General features: G+C 46.8%; 1 protein-coding gene across 5 annotated transcripts in view; it reads left to right on the top strand.

The window, feature by feature from the left end:
- Window positions 1-2760: 2760 nt before the first annotated feature.
- Window positions 2761-14733, top strand: part of NDNF (neuron derived neurotrophic factor) — a 30635-nt gene continuing 18662 nt past the window's right edge. Inside the window, exons 1-3 of one of the 5 annotated variants that reach the window (XM_027689939.1) lie at window positions 2768-2862; window positions 8090-8247; window positions 11813-11962. In XM_027689939.1, coding sequence (XP_027545740.1) covers window positions 11943-11962 — 20 coding nt within the window. In that variant the 5' untranslated portion in view covers window positions 2768-2862; window positions 8090-8247; window positions 11813-11942. Of the gene's footprint in view, window positions 2863-8089; window positions 8248-11589; window positions 11686-11808; window positions 11963-13413; window positions 13586-14733 lie in introns of those variants that run through there. The other 4 variants (XM_027689936.1, XM_027689938.1, XM_027689937.1 and 1 more) reach the window with 4 other exon arrangements.

Here is a 14733-nt window from a genome sequence, read left to right as displayed (position 1 = left end):
CCTGCATTCAGGCTTCCTGCGTCTCATCTCTTAGTTGTGTTAATCCCAAGTTAGTCCTTTTAAGGCAATGGCATTATCCTGGAGGGCTGGCACATGCATAGCTTCTTTGCAAGTTGTTTTGTGAACAACAGCCATCTCTAACTAAATATAGCAGTCACTTATAACTGTTACTCAAGGTTAGGCACAAAGCACCAGCCAGATTATGTCCCTATGCTAAAAGTTAGGAAAAACTGCCCTTTTCTGAAGATTGAAATCAGAGCTGGTCTTTTTGTAATTCCTATTCTTTTCCCCTTTCTCTCCTCAGTGCCAAATTTGCAGCCTATCCTGTATAGTCATGACCCAGCATGGAATCTGTGGAAATAATGTCAGAAGAAACAATCCTAGTCATGCCAAATGGAAGGGATTAGCAAGGATACCAGGAAAACACAGTCATCAGCACCAAAGAGCAGGATATTTCAAATAAAGTCCTTTCTGCATAAGTGACCTGTTCAGACACCAAAAACAGCTTTGGAGGGGCAGTGAATCACCCCTTATTTTCAGGATTCTTGTAGGAAAGAAAAGCTGTACAGGAGAAAAGCTGATTTCTTATGAACTGGGTTAACAATACTCTCTTATGCTGGCAGTAGCAAGAGAGGGGTTACCTTATTCCCTGTTAAAATTCCCCTGTGGTCAAGAGTTAAGTGAGAGTGGGGATGTCAAACAGGGGACTTGGAGCCTCCAGTGATACACTTTCTCTAGAAGGGAAGGGAAGGGAACTTGCTAAAATCAGGTTTGAGGCATGAATATTGCATTAGAGTTAACTAAAAGCAGCCTCGAGTCTGGCTTAGTAATGCCAGCAAAATTGGTTGTTCACAGGGATTGCTCCTAATCCTTACTAGTGATAGTTAAAATTCAAAGTGTGTGTGTGTGATGTTGTCATCTCACTGCTCATGATGCCTGAAGAGACACCTACCTTCCCTGAGGATTGGGGTGTGGTGGGGTCAGAGCACTGGAGCTGCTTTTCTACCCCTGTCTGATAAATTAATAAGGCAGCACTTTGAAGCACAGCTAAGAAAGAGCTGCAAAACCAGAAAACCTCCCCACCAAATCAAACTCACTGCGTTGCAGGGTGACCTCTGAGCACCACAGTTCTGCATTACCAGATACCTGTTGGGCAATTGAAACAAAAAAAGTCCCCAGGAGAAAAAAAAAAAAGGGCAATTAATCTGAATGTGCTGTTAATTTAGTAGTATTCCCACATGGAGTCTTAGTGCTACTACTCACAAGCTGACCATAACTTCCTACTGTTCCACAGGTGCTTGTGACAGGCTCCACTTTCCATGCTCATTCCTTTGCAATCCTTTACTTTGGAGTCACAGCAAACCATCTACTTGTCTTTTTTTTTTTTTTTTTCAAGTCAGATGAGGTTTGCAGAAAGTAAAATTCCCATTGGAAGAGAACTCAGAAAGGTAGTGCTGTACTGCCAGGAAACCTTTTCCAAATAATTGAGTTCTTATTAATAGAACTTTTCACTTTGATGAATGCAAACATTCAAGCTATAGCATGTTGTGTGGCTTTCTGTATCTGAAAGCACAGATAAGGGATGTGGGAAATGCAAACAAAAAAAACCTCTGAGCAGTACCAGGAAGGGGGAGGATATTAATAAGGAAGGAATATCCCTTATGAGTTTCCTGTTTGTTCTTATTCTTTCAGCCTATTCTGCCCAAATTTTTTTAGTTTCTGTATGTAAACATCACTTTTGTTTATGAGCAGTATTTTATTTTGTTTTATTTGGATCAGCTTAATCATATGAAGACTGTAAGCCTTTCTTCATCTGGGAAGAAAATGATCCAGGCATTGCACCTCGATTTATGTGTGCTGGTGGGTGTAACACTGGCTCAGTGTTTCATGGCTGCCAAGCAGATGCCATTCATCTCAGTCAATTGTTCTCAAAATTATTACATTTCAGTTGCAGGCATCTAAATCTCCACTAAATTCTTCAGGCTACTTTAAACTTTGACATATTAGTCCCTGAAATTCTGCAGACATTCTGCCTCTGAAGTCCCCACAAACCCAGTGGGGCTCTGCAGAGCCCAGGCCGAGTCTGGCTTTGCTAAACTGCCCAGATTTTCCTTGCTCTATAGGAAAAACATGTGTGGAAAACTCAGGTTCTTCCAGGTGGTCCGGGGACTGTATGTGCAGGTGCTCCTGTGTGTACTTGCATATTTCTGTTAGAGAAAATAAGTGTTCAGCTATGGAGGTTTGAGTGTAAGAGCTAAATATGATAAATATACATCCTCTTCCCTCTAGGAAAGAAGTCTAGCAAGGTTGCTAACACTTTTAACCTGGCCACATAACATACTGTGTCCCCAGGGGAGAGCAGAGCAGTAAGAGAAAATTAAGATTTCATTTTGACCCAGAGTTCAGCCTTCACCAGGGTCTAATTTTGGAAGTCTTCCCAGGCTGAGCAGCTTTGCCTGTGTTAATGGCATGCTGCACTCCGGGCTGGCAGAGCCCACTCCCTGCCACCCTGCTTTGCTCTCTCAGTGCCAGCTTTATGTTTACACACCGCTGAGGGAGAAGTGTGTTTCCATGGGTTTTTATTTACTCTTTTATAATACTGCTCCGAGTTTACTAGAGGAGTTTAATTGGGCTCCAAAGCATTCTGTCCCACTCACAAAAGCACACTGTCGTTCTGCTGCTGTTTTTCCTCTTGTGGTGAGAGCCCTCCTGAGCTAAACCACCATCTCCTCTCTGCCCACAGGATGTGGAAAGGCCCGTGGTGCACCTCCATGAGCTGGAATGGCAATGGACAATGGACACCCTTCCTGTCCTCGGCCTCCTTCACCCCGCAGCATGTGGTGTTTCAGCAGGAGGGAGAAGGTCAGTGCTCACAGCTGAGAGCAAGGCTGCATTTACCCAAAATGACATGATTTTAGACCAGCATGAAAAACCATTCCTGGCAATTTAAACACATTTCCTTCGGAGTGACAAAGTACAGTAAAAAAACTTGACTTCTCCAAAGGCTTCCCGGGCCATTCCCTCACCTCACAGGAGCTGGTTTCCATTGCCCACGGCACAAGCTCTTTGTTACAGGGAGCAGGTTATTTTTCAGAGTTCCCAAACACAGGTATGACCCAGCCTTTCCCTTGCATGGAGGGGAAGGGACCCAGGCAGAAGTGGTCCATGCTTTTTGTCTGGTTTCCTATGGAGCAGTGTTTATGAAGCTGTGCTGGCCGTGCCCATGCATTTGTCTGCCAGGCCTTCCTGGTGACTGTATCATCCATGAAATGTCACATTTGCCAGCTTCAGTCAATTTGGTAGAAAGCCAGCAGGTCTCAAGGGTGGGCAGTTTGAAGGTAGGGGAACTTTTTATCCCAAGGAAATCTCAGCATGTGCTCTGGGCTTATTAGATGCCAGAGAATCCACACAGGACCTCAGCCAGGTGAGACCTGTCCCTAGGAGATCCATCTTCCCCAACCCAGGGCCACAGTGCCTGGCTATTGGCTCTGGAGGGAATGAACATGTAAGTTGTAGAACGTTTGTAGTGCAGATCCAGGCCAATTCCAAGGAAATCTGTAATGCTGTCAATAAAGCAGGAGAAGGTTATGAATTAGTGCATGACAAACGAGGTGATGGGCTGCAGGTGATCCAGTCAATACACTGAAACGTCCTTATTGATGCCAGGCTGAAGTGCTTTGATGCTGGTCTTCCCTTGATTTGGTGACAGGATTTTTGTGGACACGGTCACCATCATCATCTTGGTGGCTTCACAGAGAAACCACACTATCTTTTCAGGAAAAGTGGGGTGTATTAAGGAAGCACCTGAGGAGCTGCCTTGTCTGTGTAGTGCCAGACCTTTACTGAGCAGGATTGCCTTACTGTGACTAAGCTGCAGCTGGTGCTAATGCCTTCTCTCTCTTTAGTTCTCCATCATCCCATTTCTTGCTTAACAGGAGTAAAATATCATTTGAAAACAAATGTACTGCATCTTATCCTGCTTTCAAAGATTATGATGGTGATGGGGAAAATGAGTGGCTTCCAAGCTGCACACTTCCTATTTGGCTTTTGCCTGGTTTTAAAATGCTATTTCCTTTCTCCTTCTCTTTACTAAGCCAATGCTTGCAAATCCTAGAAGGGAACCTTGACCCCTTGAATGACCTGTTTTCTCAGCAACACTGGGGATATTGGCATGTAGAGGATGGCCTTATTTTTTGGGGCTTGTCCTTGGGACAGTTGTTATCATCAGCCGTTGGTTGCACATGAAGGCATTGCATGAGTTTGCCCTCTCTGCCTGTGTTTGCTGATCAGCACTGTGGAAATACTCTCTATATGGTGTGATGGGGCACTTCCCTCTCTCAGGGGGGTACATGTTTGCCACGGGGAACTCTCTTTCCAAGTTTGGATTCTGATTATCCCCAGAAAGATTAGCAAAAGAGGAATTAAAAGAGAAGAGCTACCCGTGGAACCCAGGAGAAAGCAGATTCCCATAAGAAACCTGGGGCTTATGAGTTTTTTGCCTGCATGTTTCTTGTATTAAGTGTGTTTTTTAAGCAGTGATCCTAGTAACATTCCTCAGAGCCTTCCAGCATAGCAGGCCAGGGTGTTCACAGACAACAAATGCCAGTTCTGTGTGGAGGAGTGGGAGAAGTAACTGGGGCTGCGAAATATTTCATCAGTTTGTATGAAAAACCTTAAAGCTGGTGCTGAGAAAAATAATTATCTTTAAGCAAACAGTTCCACTTGGAATAGCAATACCCAGAAGCATTTCCAGCCACTTAGTTCAGGGGTGCTCTTTCCACGCCCTCAGATTTAGTTGATTCCCTGTGTTCCTCCAGCTGTTGTTATAAAAAGGAGAGGAAAAATTAAATAAATGTATTCAGTCAATTCCTCCTTGGCCCTTATCTACACAGATTTCCTAATGTCTTGAGGCAAACTCTCCCATGGACTTCCCTGAGGACCACACACAGACATTCAGCTCTCTTCTGGCATTTCCCTGTTAATTGCCCACCTTCTAACAAGCAGTCGTTGCTCTTATCAAGAGTTCCAAATAACTCCTTTTGAATGGCTGCGAGGGGATGGTAAATAGAAGTGTCTCTGTTGTGCCTTTTGCTCCTCACAGCACATGAACGCTGTGAAAAAACCAGACAAACTAGTGAGGCTTGTTGACTGCACACACACATCTGAGGCTGTGTGTGAGCCATCCACATATCCATATGAATCCTGCTGCCCTGCCCAATTTGGGGAGGCTCCTACCAGGACTGAAGGCAAACACGTTACGTGCGCTCCCGCATGCTGTGCTCTTGAGGCAGAGACAAACTTCTGCTCTTACATAAGATGTGGGTTTTTAAACTTTGCATAATTGTGTTCTCTATCGTTTCGATCTCGTGTGTGTTCAGATTCTGCTTTCCTGGCCAATGCAATTTATTACAATTAACTCGTAATCTTCTGCTTTGGCCTTTATCATCTGTACACTCGAGACAGGAAGCAATTATAGATCTTTGAAATAGATGTCCTACCTAGGCACAGCAAAATGTCTTTCACAGGACCCCGTGTTTTATAACAGAGGATTCAAAACTGTGATAACATCCCAGAGCACAGACTTGGGAACTTTGCCATTCCTGAGCTGTGCTGTCTCCCATGGATGAGGCTGCGTGCAACGGTTGGAGAGGATGCTGAGGGATCGGGGCTCCTGTCGCTGGTTTGCCATGTGACCAGACTCAGTTTGCCTTAGGTGCTTCTCTTCAGGATACTGAAGTAGCTTTCAGTTTCCCTGTTTTCTCATCAGTTAAGAATATGATACTGGTTGCATAGGGATATTGTAAGGCTTGACATTGGAAAATGCACTTAAGACAGCTGCGTCGATTCTTTCCGAAGCACAGGAATTCAGAGGCTCCCGGACACAAATGTGGCGGTGACTTCCCTCTGCGAGAGCTGGTCAGCTGGGCAGGGGGAGCTTTCACTTTGTTGTCCTCTGAGCTCAGACCAAAGCAAGACCAGCTCTGTGGCAAAGTGCTGGTGCTGGATTGCTGATCCTGTCAGTTCTCCTTGGAGCGGTTTGTAACTCTGGCTTTGACCCTGAGGACAAAAATCAATCCCCTGAACCAAGCTGTGTCTAAAATTCCCAGGTTGGGGCACCTGTATTTGGCCCCAGGACGACTGGAAAGATGCTTCGACGTTTTGGGAAAGCCCACCAGATGGAGCTCGTGTTTGAGGGATAAAGCTCCAGCGGGCTGCTGCAGAAGCTGGGAAAATAGGACATAGTCCTCGTTTTTATTGGATTGTTCCAGCAACAGGGTTGAATTGAGCAAGCCTGGCTTCCCAAGTGCTTGCTTGTAAGAGGAAATGTTCCATGCTAAAGATGCAGAAAAGGAAATGTATTTTTGCAGCTAGAAGTGCTTGAAAGTTTCATTGATGTTTCCATTTTCTTGTGGCTGTCTGATTTTGCAGAACTGTTTTAGCACTCCCTTCCTCTGCCCCTTAGTATACTTCCCATATTAAATTATAATAAACACACCTCTTAGCTATTAAATCCATATAAAATCAAAGCACTGGAAAACTTGCTTAATGGTTTAGAGGAAAGAAATACACATTTGGGGAGTGAGGAGGGAAAGTGTTCAACCTTAAATTTAGTTACCTAAAAGACAGCTAATAAAACTTTGGAGTGTGGCAGAGAAAGCAGAATTAAATGTGTTTTAGTCTGCAAAGTTTTCTGAAAGACATAATCCATGGATTCAGAGGTGCAGCTCCATGTCATTGCCACCAGGACCAAGCTAGTTTTGGTGGGCACATCACCTCTCAGATTTGCGCTTCAAAAGCCTTTAAAAACACGTTTTTAGAAGCACATTTGTAATTCATGTAATCAAACTGCTGCAGTAATACATCAGAGAGCAGTGTAAACACTCTGGCTGCGAAGATATTGTGCTTATCTTCCACATGGGTGGTATGAGCACCAAGGAGATTCGGGCCCTGAGGTGGTGACAAGTCATGTTCTTCATGGAAAGCAAAGCAAATGGATGTCACTAATTTCACCTCCTAATGAGACAGGAAAGTCATTACAACCCACCTGTGTTCTCTGTAATGAAGACATCCCAGTGGCACTGGGGGCGTCCTGGGGGTATCATAAAGCTGAATGTGACACACTTGCTATCAGATTCATTTCTAAGCTGCACCAACCAACCAAAAATGTGTTCTTAGTGAACAGCCTGTGGTTTCAGCCAACATGAAGCAGGCCCACTGCCTCATACCATGGGATTTCTGACAAAAACCAGTCAGATGATCTTTTATTCTAAATCATACGGGATGACCTTCCCTTCAGTAATGCCTTTAGAAGAACCATTCCATAGCTCGCCATCCCACTCAGTTATTGCCTGGAGCTCTCCTCCCCTGTGTCTGTGTGCATGCCAGCACACAAAACATCACTGCTAATTGCCAAGTGCTGTTGGATACACTTGGGGAAGGAAAAAGGAGCATATGTGCATTAGCATAGCTGGATGTATGCTTTAAGTGCTGTGTGGCAGCTAGTTGTAGTTTTGCAGTAGCCAGATGTTGCACCATGCTTAATTTAATCTCTTTTTGTATCGTTACAAAAAGCCTGTAGTGCAGACTTTGAAAACGGATAAAGTTGAAACCTGGGGCTCCACAGAGGAGACACGTTCTTTTCCTCATTGCTCCCTGTCAGTAATTACAGAGAATCAAATCTCAGCGCTACTGTATTTCAGATTCTCCCATCAATGGTGTCACTGGTCAATGACTGACAATTTTCCTCTTGCTCTCTCTTTCTTAGTGTTTTCTGTCTGTTGAGAAAACGGCATGTTCTGATTTCCTGGGAGTGCTCTGGGTGTCTGCTCATTAAATGCACTCAGTGACGTGGGTCACAGCTCATCCAGGGCTGTTCTGTCCAGAGAGGGCCCACACCTACTGCACACAGCAATGTTATATGGCACAGACGTACAAAAAAGCTCAGAATTCTGGGCATCTTTGTGTTACACCCGGCTTGGGATCTTCTGGGAAAGCCCAAAGGGAAGAATGTTGTCATCATGGTGACTTGGGTGCTTCTGCTGAGTAGAGTTTGTGATTTTATGTTTTCTTCTTATCACTGGTTAACCAGAAGGGAAGAAGCCTCAGCCTTGGAATCTGAGAGCTGAGGATACCAAAGGCTGGTCTTCACCTGGAGGGAGAAAGGAGAAGAGGTTGATGCCATGGATTTTTCAGTGGCCTGGAAGGAACTAGAACACTACAGACTCCCCTTGTCTGTCCTGTGCGAAGGTAAATCCTTCTCAATCAGTCGCCAAAATAAACCCCAAATCTGTTCTTTAAATCCATTGTAGTTTTCTGCCTAATAGGTCCCAGTCTTTTGTGTTTCACAGAGAGGTACTTATGGACCCCTCAAATATGCCCTAAAATTTGCAATTACTACTGTTGCACTGAGGATTTATGAGGAGCAGAATGAAGCTGTATGTAGAGCTGAAGTTTAGGGCACTACAAGCAAAAGCACTACATGCAAAAAAAAAAAAGAGTTAGTGCTTAGTACTATTAGTACTAAGTTAGTACTATTCTTGTTGGAAGGAAAGAGTTTGTCACTCCATTGTGCGTGAGCATGTAACAGTGTGGTTGAAAAACAGTGCCTTGAATCAACACTTTGCAGTGACATGTCTAAAGCAATTATTCTTTGAAGACAGGAATATAACAAGAACCTGGGTCTGGGCTGTGTCTGTGGGAACACCTAGTCACGTAAGAATCAAAGGGTGCATGTTCTAGATCAAAGTAGCCCATACTTCCTAATTCCTCTCATTGTCATACCATTCATCTTTATTAAATTCATTTGTTTTAATTAAAGGAATGGATATTTTGCATCAGAGTTTAAGGGGTCTGTTGGGCACTCGCAATTAAATCAATGGTTTATTAACAAGTTTATCTGGAAAGCAGATTAGATTATTTAAATTATGCAAAGTAGCATCATTTTTCTTTCTCAGTAGAATAAGGTTATGATTAAGAAATAATGCTTGGAGCATGAAAGGTCTGCTTGTCATTATTTTTCACATTCAGATCTGGGATTTTAGGGTGAAATCATTCATCTTTAATCTGGTTTTATGCTATTACATCAAATTTTGCAAAATGAAACAAGTGCTGCAGTAGTGTCTAACAGCAGGTGTTTTCCAATGGTGATGTGGGAAACGCCAGTGCTGGAGACTCGATTCAGTTGGACCATATTTTCAATTTGTGTTGTATTTTCGTGCTGTTGGAGCAATACATCTTGTTAATCAGTTCATAAAACAGTAGGATTAAAAAGAATGCACTGGAGGTGTAAACCAGTCAACGCCAAGAGAGTTCCAAGATTAGCTTAATAAATAAAACATAATTGGATAAAATAGGCAAGTAATGAGTTGAGGGCAGCCCAAATGTGTAATTTCTTGGGGTCGGTGGCAATGCATCAGCCTACACTGCATCTGGGTAAAGCCTAGAGGGCATGTAATGGGGTGTCATGAAATTGTATGAACAGTGCTCTGCTGTTGAGATGTGTTGTTTCAGCCTTCTCCCACCAGCACTTTCAAGTGATGCAGCAGCAACTGCTGCACGTGCTTTTGATTTTTCCCAAGAGAGGGTAGAGAAAATGGCTCTTGTTAGAAAAAAGAAGCCCTAATTGGGGCTAGCAGGGAGCCAGCGATGTGTGTAGGGTACGGTGCTCCCTCCCTGCCTGCCCAGGCTGTGCTCAGGGAAGCAGCAGCACTGGGGGAAGGTGTTCTCCCAGGGTCATGTTCTGTACAGCTCTACAGGGTCGTTGCCTCTCACAGGTCACTCTGCTTCAAGCAGCCTAACTGGCAGGAGAAAAACCTCTTCCTCAGGTGGAACCTGTGGCTCAGCCTCAGGCAAGCAAAACCCCGTGAGCAACATCAGCATTCCTGTAGGAAGCAGGAGCATCATCTCTATGCTCACAGCGTTCGGTTTTATCGCTTACCTGCGCGCTGTCGCTGCCTGGGCTCCACCTGGGCAGTCATGTGTTGCTCCTCTGGGAGAGGCAGCAGCAGCTACCAAGCCAGATGCTTCCTAGATTCCTCCTGAGGCCCCTGCTGTCCAGCCCATTCCTCTTCTGAGACAGTGAGCACTGTGTGATGCTGCATAACTAAAACCCATCACAGCCTGGTTTATCGGGCATAATCGATTGACGAGTCTGGTTTAGCACCTCAGTTTCTGATGTTAATAAATAACAGTACCCTTCCCCTAGTGACAAGTGCTAATCAATGGATTACTGATAACAGATCTTCAGATCTGCACCACAATGAGAACCATATAATTGGGCAAAAAATTTATATATACATGCAATTAAACACACATTCAAGCACACATGGTGTCATCTGTCCTCCACACCAAATGCGCAGCAGCGCTGGGTGCTAAAATTTGCAATGAATTATTTATATGATGAATTATCCCTCTTTCCTCCCCTCCTAGAATATCCAATTGCCCGTTTCCATTTTTTGTTTCGGGGAGATTTATTATTCAGGATTTATTCACTGGATATCTTACTAAACATTTCCTGCTCTTTCTCTCCATAACACATAATAACACACATCTTGTTTCCTGGTAGCACCTATCCATCCGCTCCAACAGGGTCTCCCAGCGTGGTGACACCGTGAGCAGTGCCATTTTTACCCAGACAGTTTACAGTCCTCTTTGTGAACCAATTACAGATGTTCCAAATTTTGGATGTTTATTTTCTCACTGAAATCAAAACAGTTCCAGCCCCCAAGCGAACGATCCGCAGTTACAGACAGAGACTGCGACTGCGTGTGAATGAATAATTTTGGTTCTCATCAGTATTTAGTGCCATATTGCTCAGTTCCCTGGAAGTCTTTGAGAGGGTGGGAGGAGAAGATGAATGCCCAGAGAGAAGTCATTTGGAGGTTTGCTGATCTCCTGCCCCTTTGGTTCCTCAGTTTTGCCACACAGACATAAGGAACAGCACTTTACAGTCAAGGACTTCTTGCCCTGGGTGTTGCACCACTCCATGCCTGGGACCTGCTCCTGTAAAGATTGTACAAACATGAGTCATCTCTGGTTTCAGGGGGAGCACTCCAATGCCAATTTTCTAGGTGCTGGGATAATACCTGGGATAGTCCCCTATTTAATAGTTTAAAGGAATCACCTACACAGGAGAATTTTCTGTATTTGGGGCTTTTGTTTATTTGGTATCCATTTAACTGGCTGTCCCAGTACCTTCCAGACATACATGTAGTTTCCAGCATGTGAATCCCAAATCTGCCTCCTGTATCTGTGTTTAACATTTTTTGTACTTTATAAATTTTTGGGTGGCAAATCTAGTTGTGAAGGTATTTTTTTAATGTGCCCCTGGCTGGGAGTCGCTCCGTGCTGAGCTTTAAATCACGACAGAGATTTACAGTTGCGATAGAGGTGGAGCTGCAGGCATCCAAAACGACAGTTATCTGTGCAGTGTTCACATACCTCTGTAAATAATATCCCAGGGATGTCTTCCTGCTCCCCCTGAAATCACAAACAGTAATACCCCCTAAGAACAATAGCACTAAAGCTGTCCTCAGGTTGAAAATAATCGCTTTGCCTGTGTGTGAAGCTCAGCCTCGAGAGCTCTTTGGCTGGGTAGCAATATTTTACCTTTAATGACCTCGAACCCGAGCCAACCATTTCTGCAGGCTCTACAAAATCCTGGTGTGCCATGAATCGGACCCGAAGGTAGCTGCCTGCCTTCACCTGAGCACATCCCTCTCTGCTGGCTCCTGCGCGCTCCGAAGGCTTGGGGAAAAGCTGCTCAGAACGTACCGGGTTTTCTTTACTGATTTTGGCTTTCTTATTTAGTCAGATTCTCCCATTTTTGGATGATTGAACCCCTGTGCCTTCTGCATCAGAAAGAGGAGCCACGTGTATTTTGCTGAGATTATTTTATTGAGGTGCTGCAGTTGGAACAATCCTTTGGAAAGGGAGAAGTCGGGATGCTGGGTGCCTACACCAGGTATTTTTTGGTTCCCCTTAAACATGCATAATTTAATTCTAAACTTGTGCCTTTTCTCCCTTCCCCAAACTCCTACCCTTGAAACCTATTTGAAAACGATAAGGACAGTTGTGAAAGATGTAAAAACAGGGACATGAAAACAGAAGGATAACTGGATAGTGGCTCCCGGGGGGCTCTTTTTCTTAACCCTGGGTTTCTTTTGGTGAACTTATGCTTTTGAGCAGCCCCTTGGGCAGAGTGCTCGCTGCCTTGCCGGGAGCGACCCGGCTGCTCTGTGAGTTGACGGAGTGGGAGGTAAGTGGCAGTAACTAATGGCAATTAGCAGAGGTCTGGACAGCTATGTGTCCCTGAAGACATGAGCTCCTCTGGGGGTTGTGTCTTCACAAAGTGAAGCTGTTTGTCGCCCTGCAGAAAGTGATAATCTGCATCCCTCCACCGAGGATTTGCTGTCAGATTTGCCCAGCTGTCTTGAAAAAAAAAAAAAAAAAAAAAAGAAAAAAAGAGGTTTTGCTTTATTTTATTTGTGCTTCCCAAATCTGTTGAAGTAGTAAGGAAGGAATGATTACCTTCAGGGAAATCACCCATCAGCTGCTATCAGTAATAACTTGTTTAATGCTTATGTAGCACTTGACGGTTTTATGACTGATGTGCCAAAAAGGAAACAAAATCAGAGGGGTTTGTTTTTAAATGGCAAAGAATAGTTTCTGCTCCCAGCTAATTGTAAGAAAACTGCCCCTGACTCCCCAAACCTGAAAGCTGCCTCTGAAAAAACGTAATGAGGGAGAAGGTGAGAGGTTGAACGTAGAGCTTCAAGACCCGTTTGCTAAATTGCAGGAGGGTTTAATAAATCCCATTTCTCACGCATCCTTGACGGTCTCCCCAGCCCTCTCTCCCGCCTCCGTCGCTGTCGGGATGTTCCGCAGCGCTCCCGCAGCCCCGACCCCTCCAAGCAGCGTGAAAATGAGGAGTGGGAGAGCGCTGCGCGCCAGGCGGCCCCGCATTCCGCCGTCCCGGCTTGCGGGCAGGATACAACCCTCCAAGATGGATGTTTGAGTAGCCCCCGGCGGCGCGGCACAAAGCGCTGCGCGGCTCTGCCGGGGGGCTGCGGGCCGGGCTCCCCCCGGTGCCGGGGCTGCCCCCGGGCCCGCCCCTGCGCCGAGCGGTGTCGGGGCGGGGCGGCCGCGCCCCGGGGCACCCCCTGCCCGCCCGGCCCGGCCCGGCGGCAGCTGCGAAAGACGCGCCGGGCGCCGCCGCTCCGCGCCCCTCCGCCAGAAGTTTTGCCGACAGAACCGCAGTAGCAAAAGGGAAGAGGAGGAGGAGAAGAAGCCGGGGCCGTGCCCTCACCCCGGGCGGCGGCGGGTGCCCGGGGAGCTCCCGGCTTCTTTTCCCTGGGTTTTATTGTTTTTCTTCTTTCTTTCTTTTTTTTTTTTTTCCCCTTTCCCCCGCTGGGAGGGGTGGGGAAGGGAAGGGGCTATAAAGCGCGAAGGGACGTGCGTGACACAGTCCCCGCTGCTGCAGCCCGTCCCCGCCGGAGCGGGGGGGGGTAGGTAAACACCCGCCCCCCGAAAAGAAAAAAGCCTCTCCCCTCCGCGGGAGGGACGGGACGGGACCGGACGCCGCAAGGTAAGGCACCGGCACCGGACGGGGGAGCCCCCTCCGATTGCCGCCGGGGCGGGCGGGGGTCGCGGTGCTCCCACCCGGGTGCGGGACCCCTCGGAGCGGGACGCGGCCACCCCGGGGCCGTCCCTCCCGCCGCGGCGGCAGCGCCGAGCCCCGCGTCCCGGCAGCGCTCCGCCGCGGGATGCTGCCGGGGGGACCTCGGCGTCCTCCCGGGTCCCCGCCTCGCCTTGGAGCTTTGGGTTTTCCTCCCCGCTTTTGCCCTCTTCCAGCCGGTGGCGGCCGGTGCTCCACAACCCGGGCGGCTGCCGGGAATCCCTGGCTGGTCCTCGCTGCCGCTGGGCGGGTGTGTGCCAGGCAGGCAGCGGCTTCGGCTTCGCCAGCATCGTACGTTGTTTTCGGGGGAAAAAAGTGGCTACCAAAAAGAAAAAAAAAAAGTAGACAGAAGACTCAACGGTGGGATGTAAGTGCGGAGATTTGCTACGTGCAGCCTGGGTTGTGCTTTTATTTCGACACCAGAGACAATGGCTACAAAGCGTTGTTTAATCACTTGCAGATATAACTTTTATGTATCTAAACCTTCACAGTTAAAGGCTGGCGCGGATTTTTGAAAAGCTGTGATTCTGTGACCTTTTTTTCTGGATGTATTTAACACTTGAGCAGTAATGTGCCCTGGTTCCTCAGATGGTTTAGCTTGGTGCCAGGGATGAGCGTGATCTTGTTTGTGCCATGCTGCCCAGGGCTGCTCTGGAAATCATCCCGGTGGACATCGACGTGGACTTAAGCAGCCTCTGCAAGGCTGGTTTCAGAGAGCGGATTGTGAAGCTTGTAGCTTCCCTTGGATTTTCCCTCCCCGCCAAAGGATCTGGTTAGCATCTAGTTACAATCGTTAATTAAAGCACTTAAACAGTATCGCTGTTCTGGTGGCTTGACTGAGCTGCATGGGGCGAGCTCAGCGGGCAGGCAAGATCCCTGCCGTAAATACACGGATCTCCCTGGCCCGGCTGGCTGTTTGTGAGCAGATGCCAGGACGCATTCAGTAACACCGGTGTGGCACTGTGCTTCCACTGGAGCATCCTACAGTCAGGCAGTACTGGCAGCCCCATCTGGCACTGTCTCACGATGGGCTTCCAGCCTCGATGCACTGATTTCGT

The sequence above is a fragment of the Neopelma chrysocephalum genome, unplaced genomic scaffold, assembly GCF_003984885.1.
Source record: "Neopelma chrysocephalum unplaced genomic scaffold, ASM398488v2 Primary Assembly neopelma1_78, whole genome shotgun sequence".
Classification (NCBI taxonomy): domain Eukaryota; kingdom Metazoa; phylum Chordata; class Aves; order Passeriformes; family Pipridae; genus Neopelma; species Neopelma chrysocephalum.
This window is presented reverse-complemented; position numbering and strand designations above follow the sequence as displayed.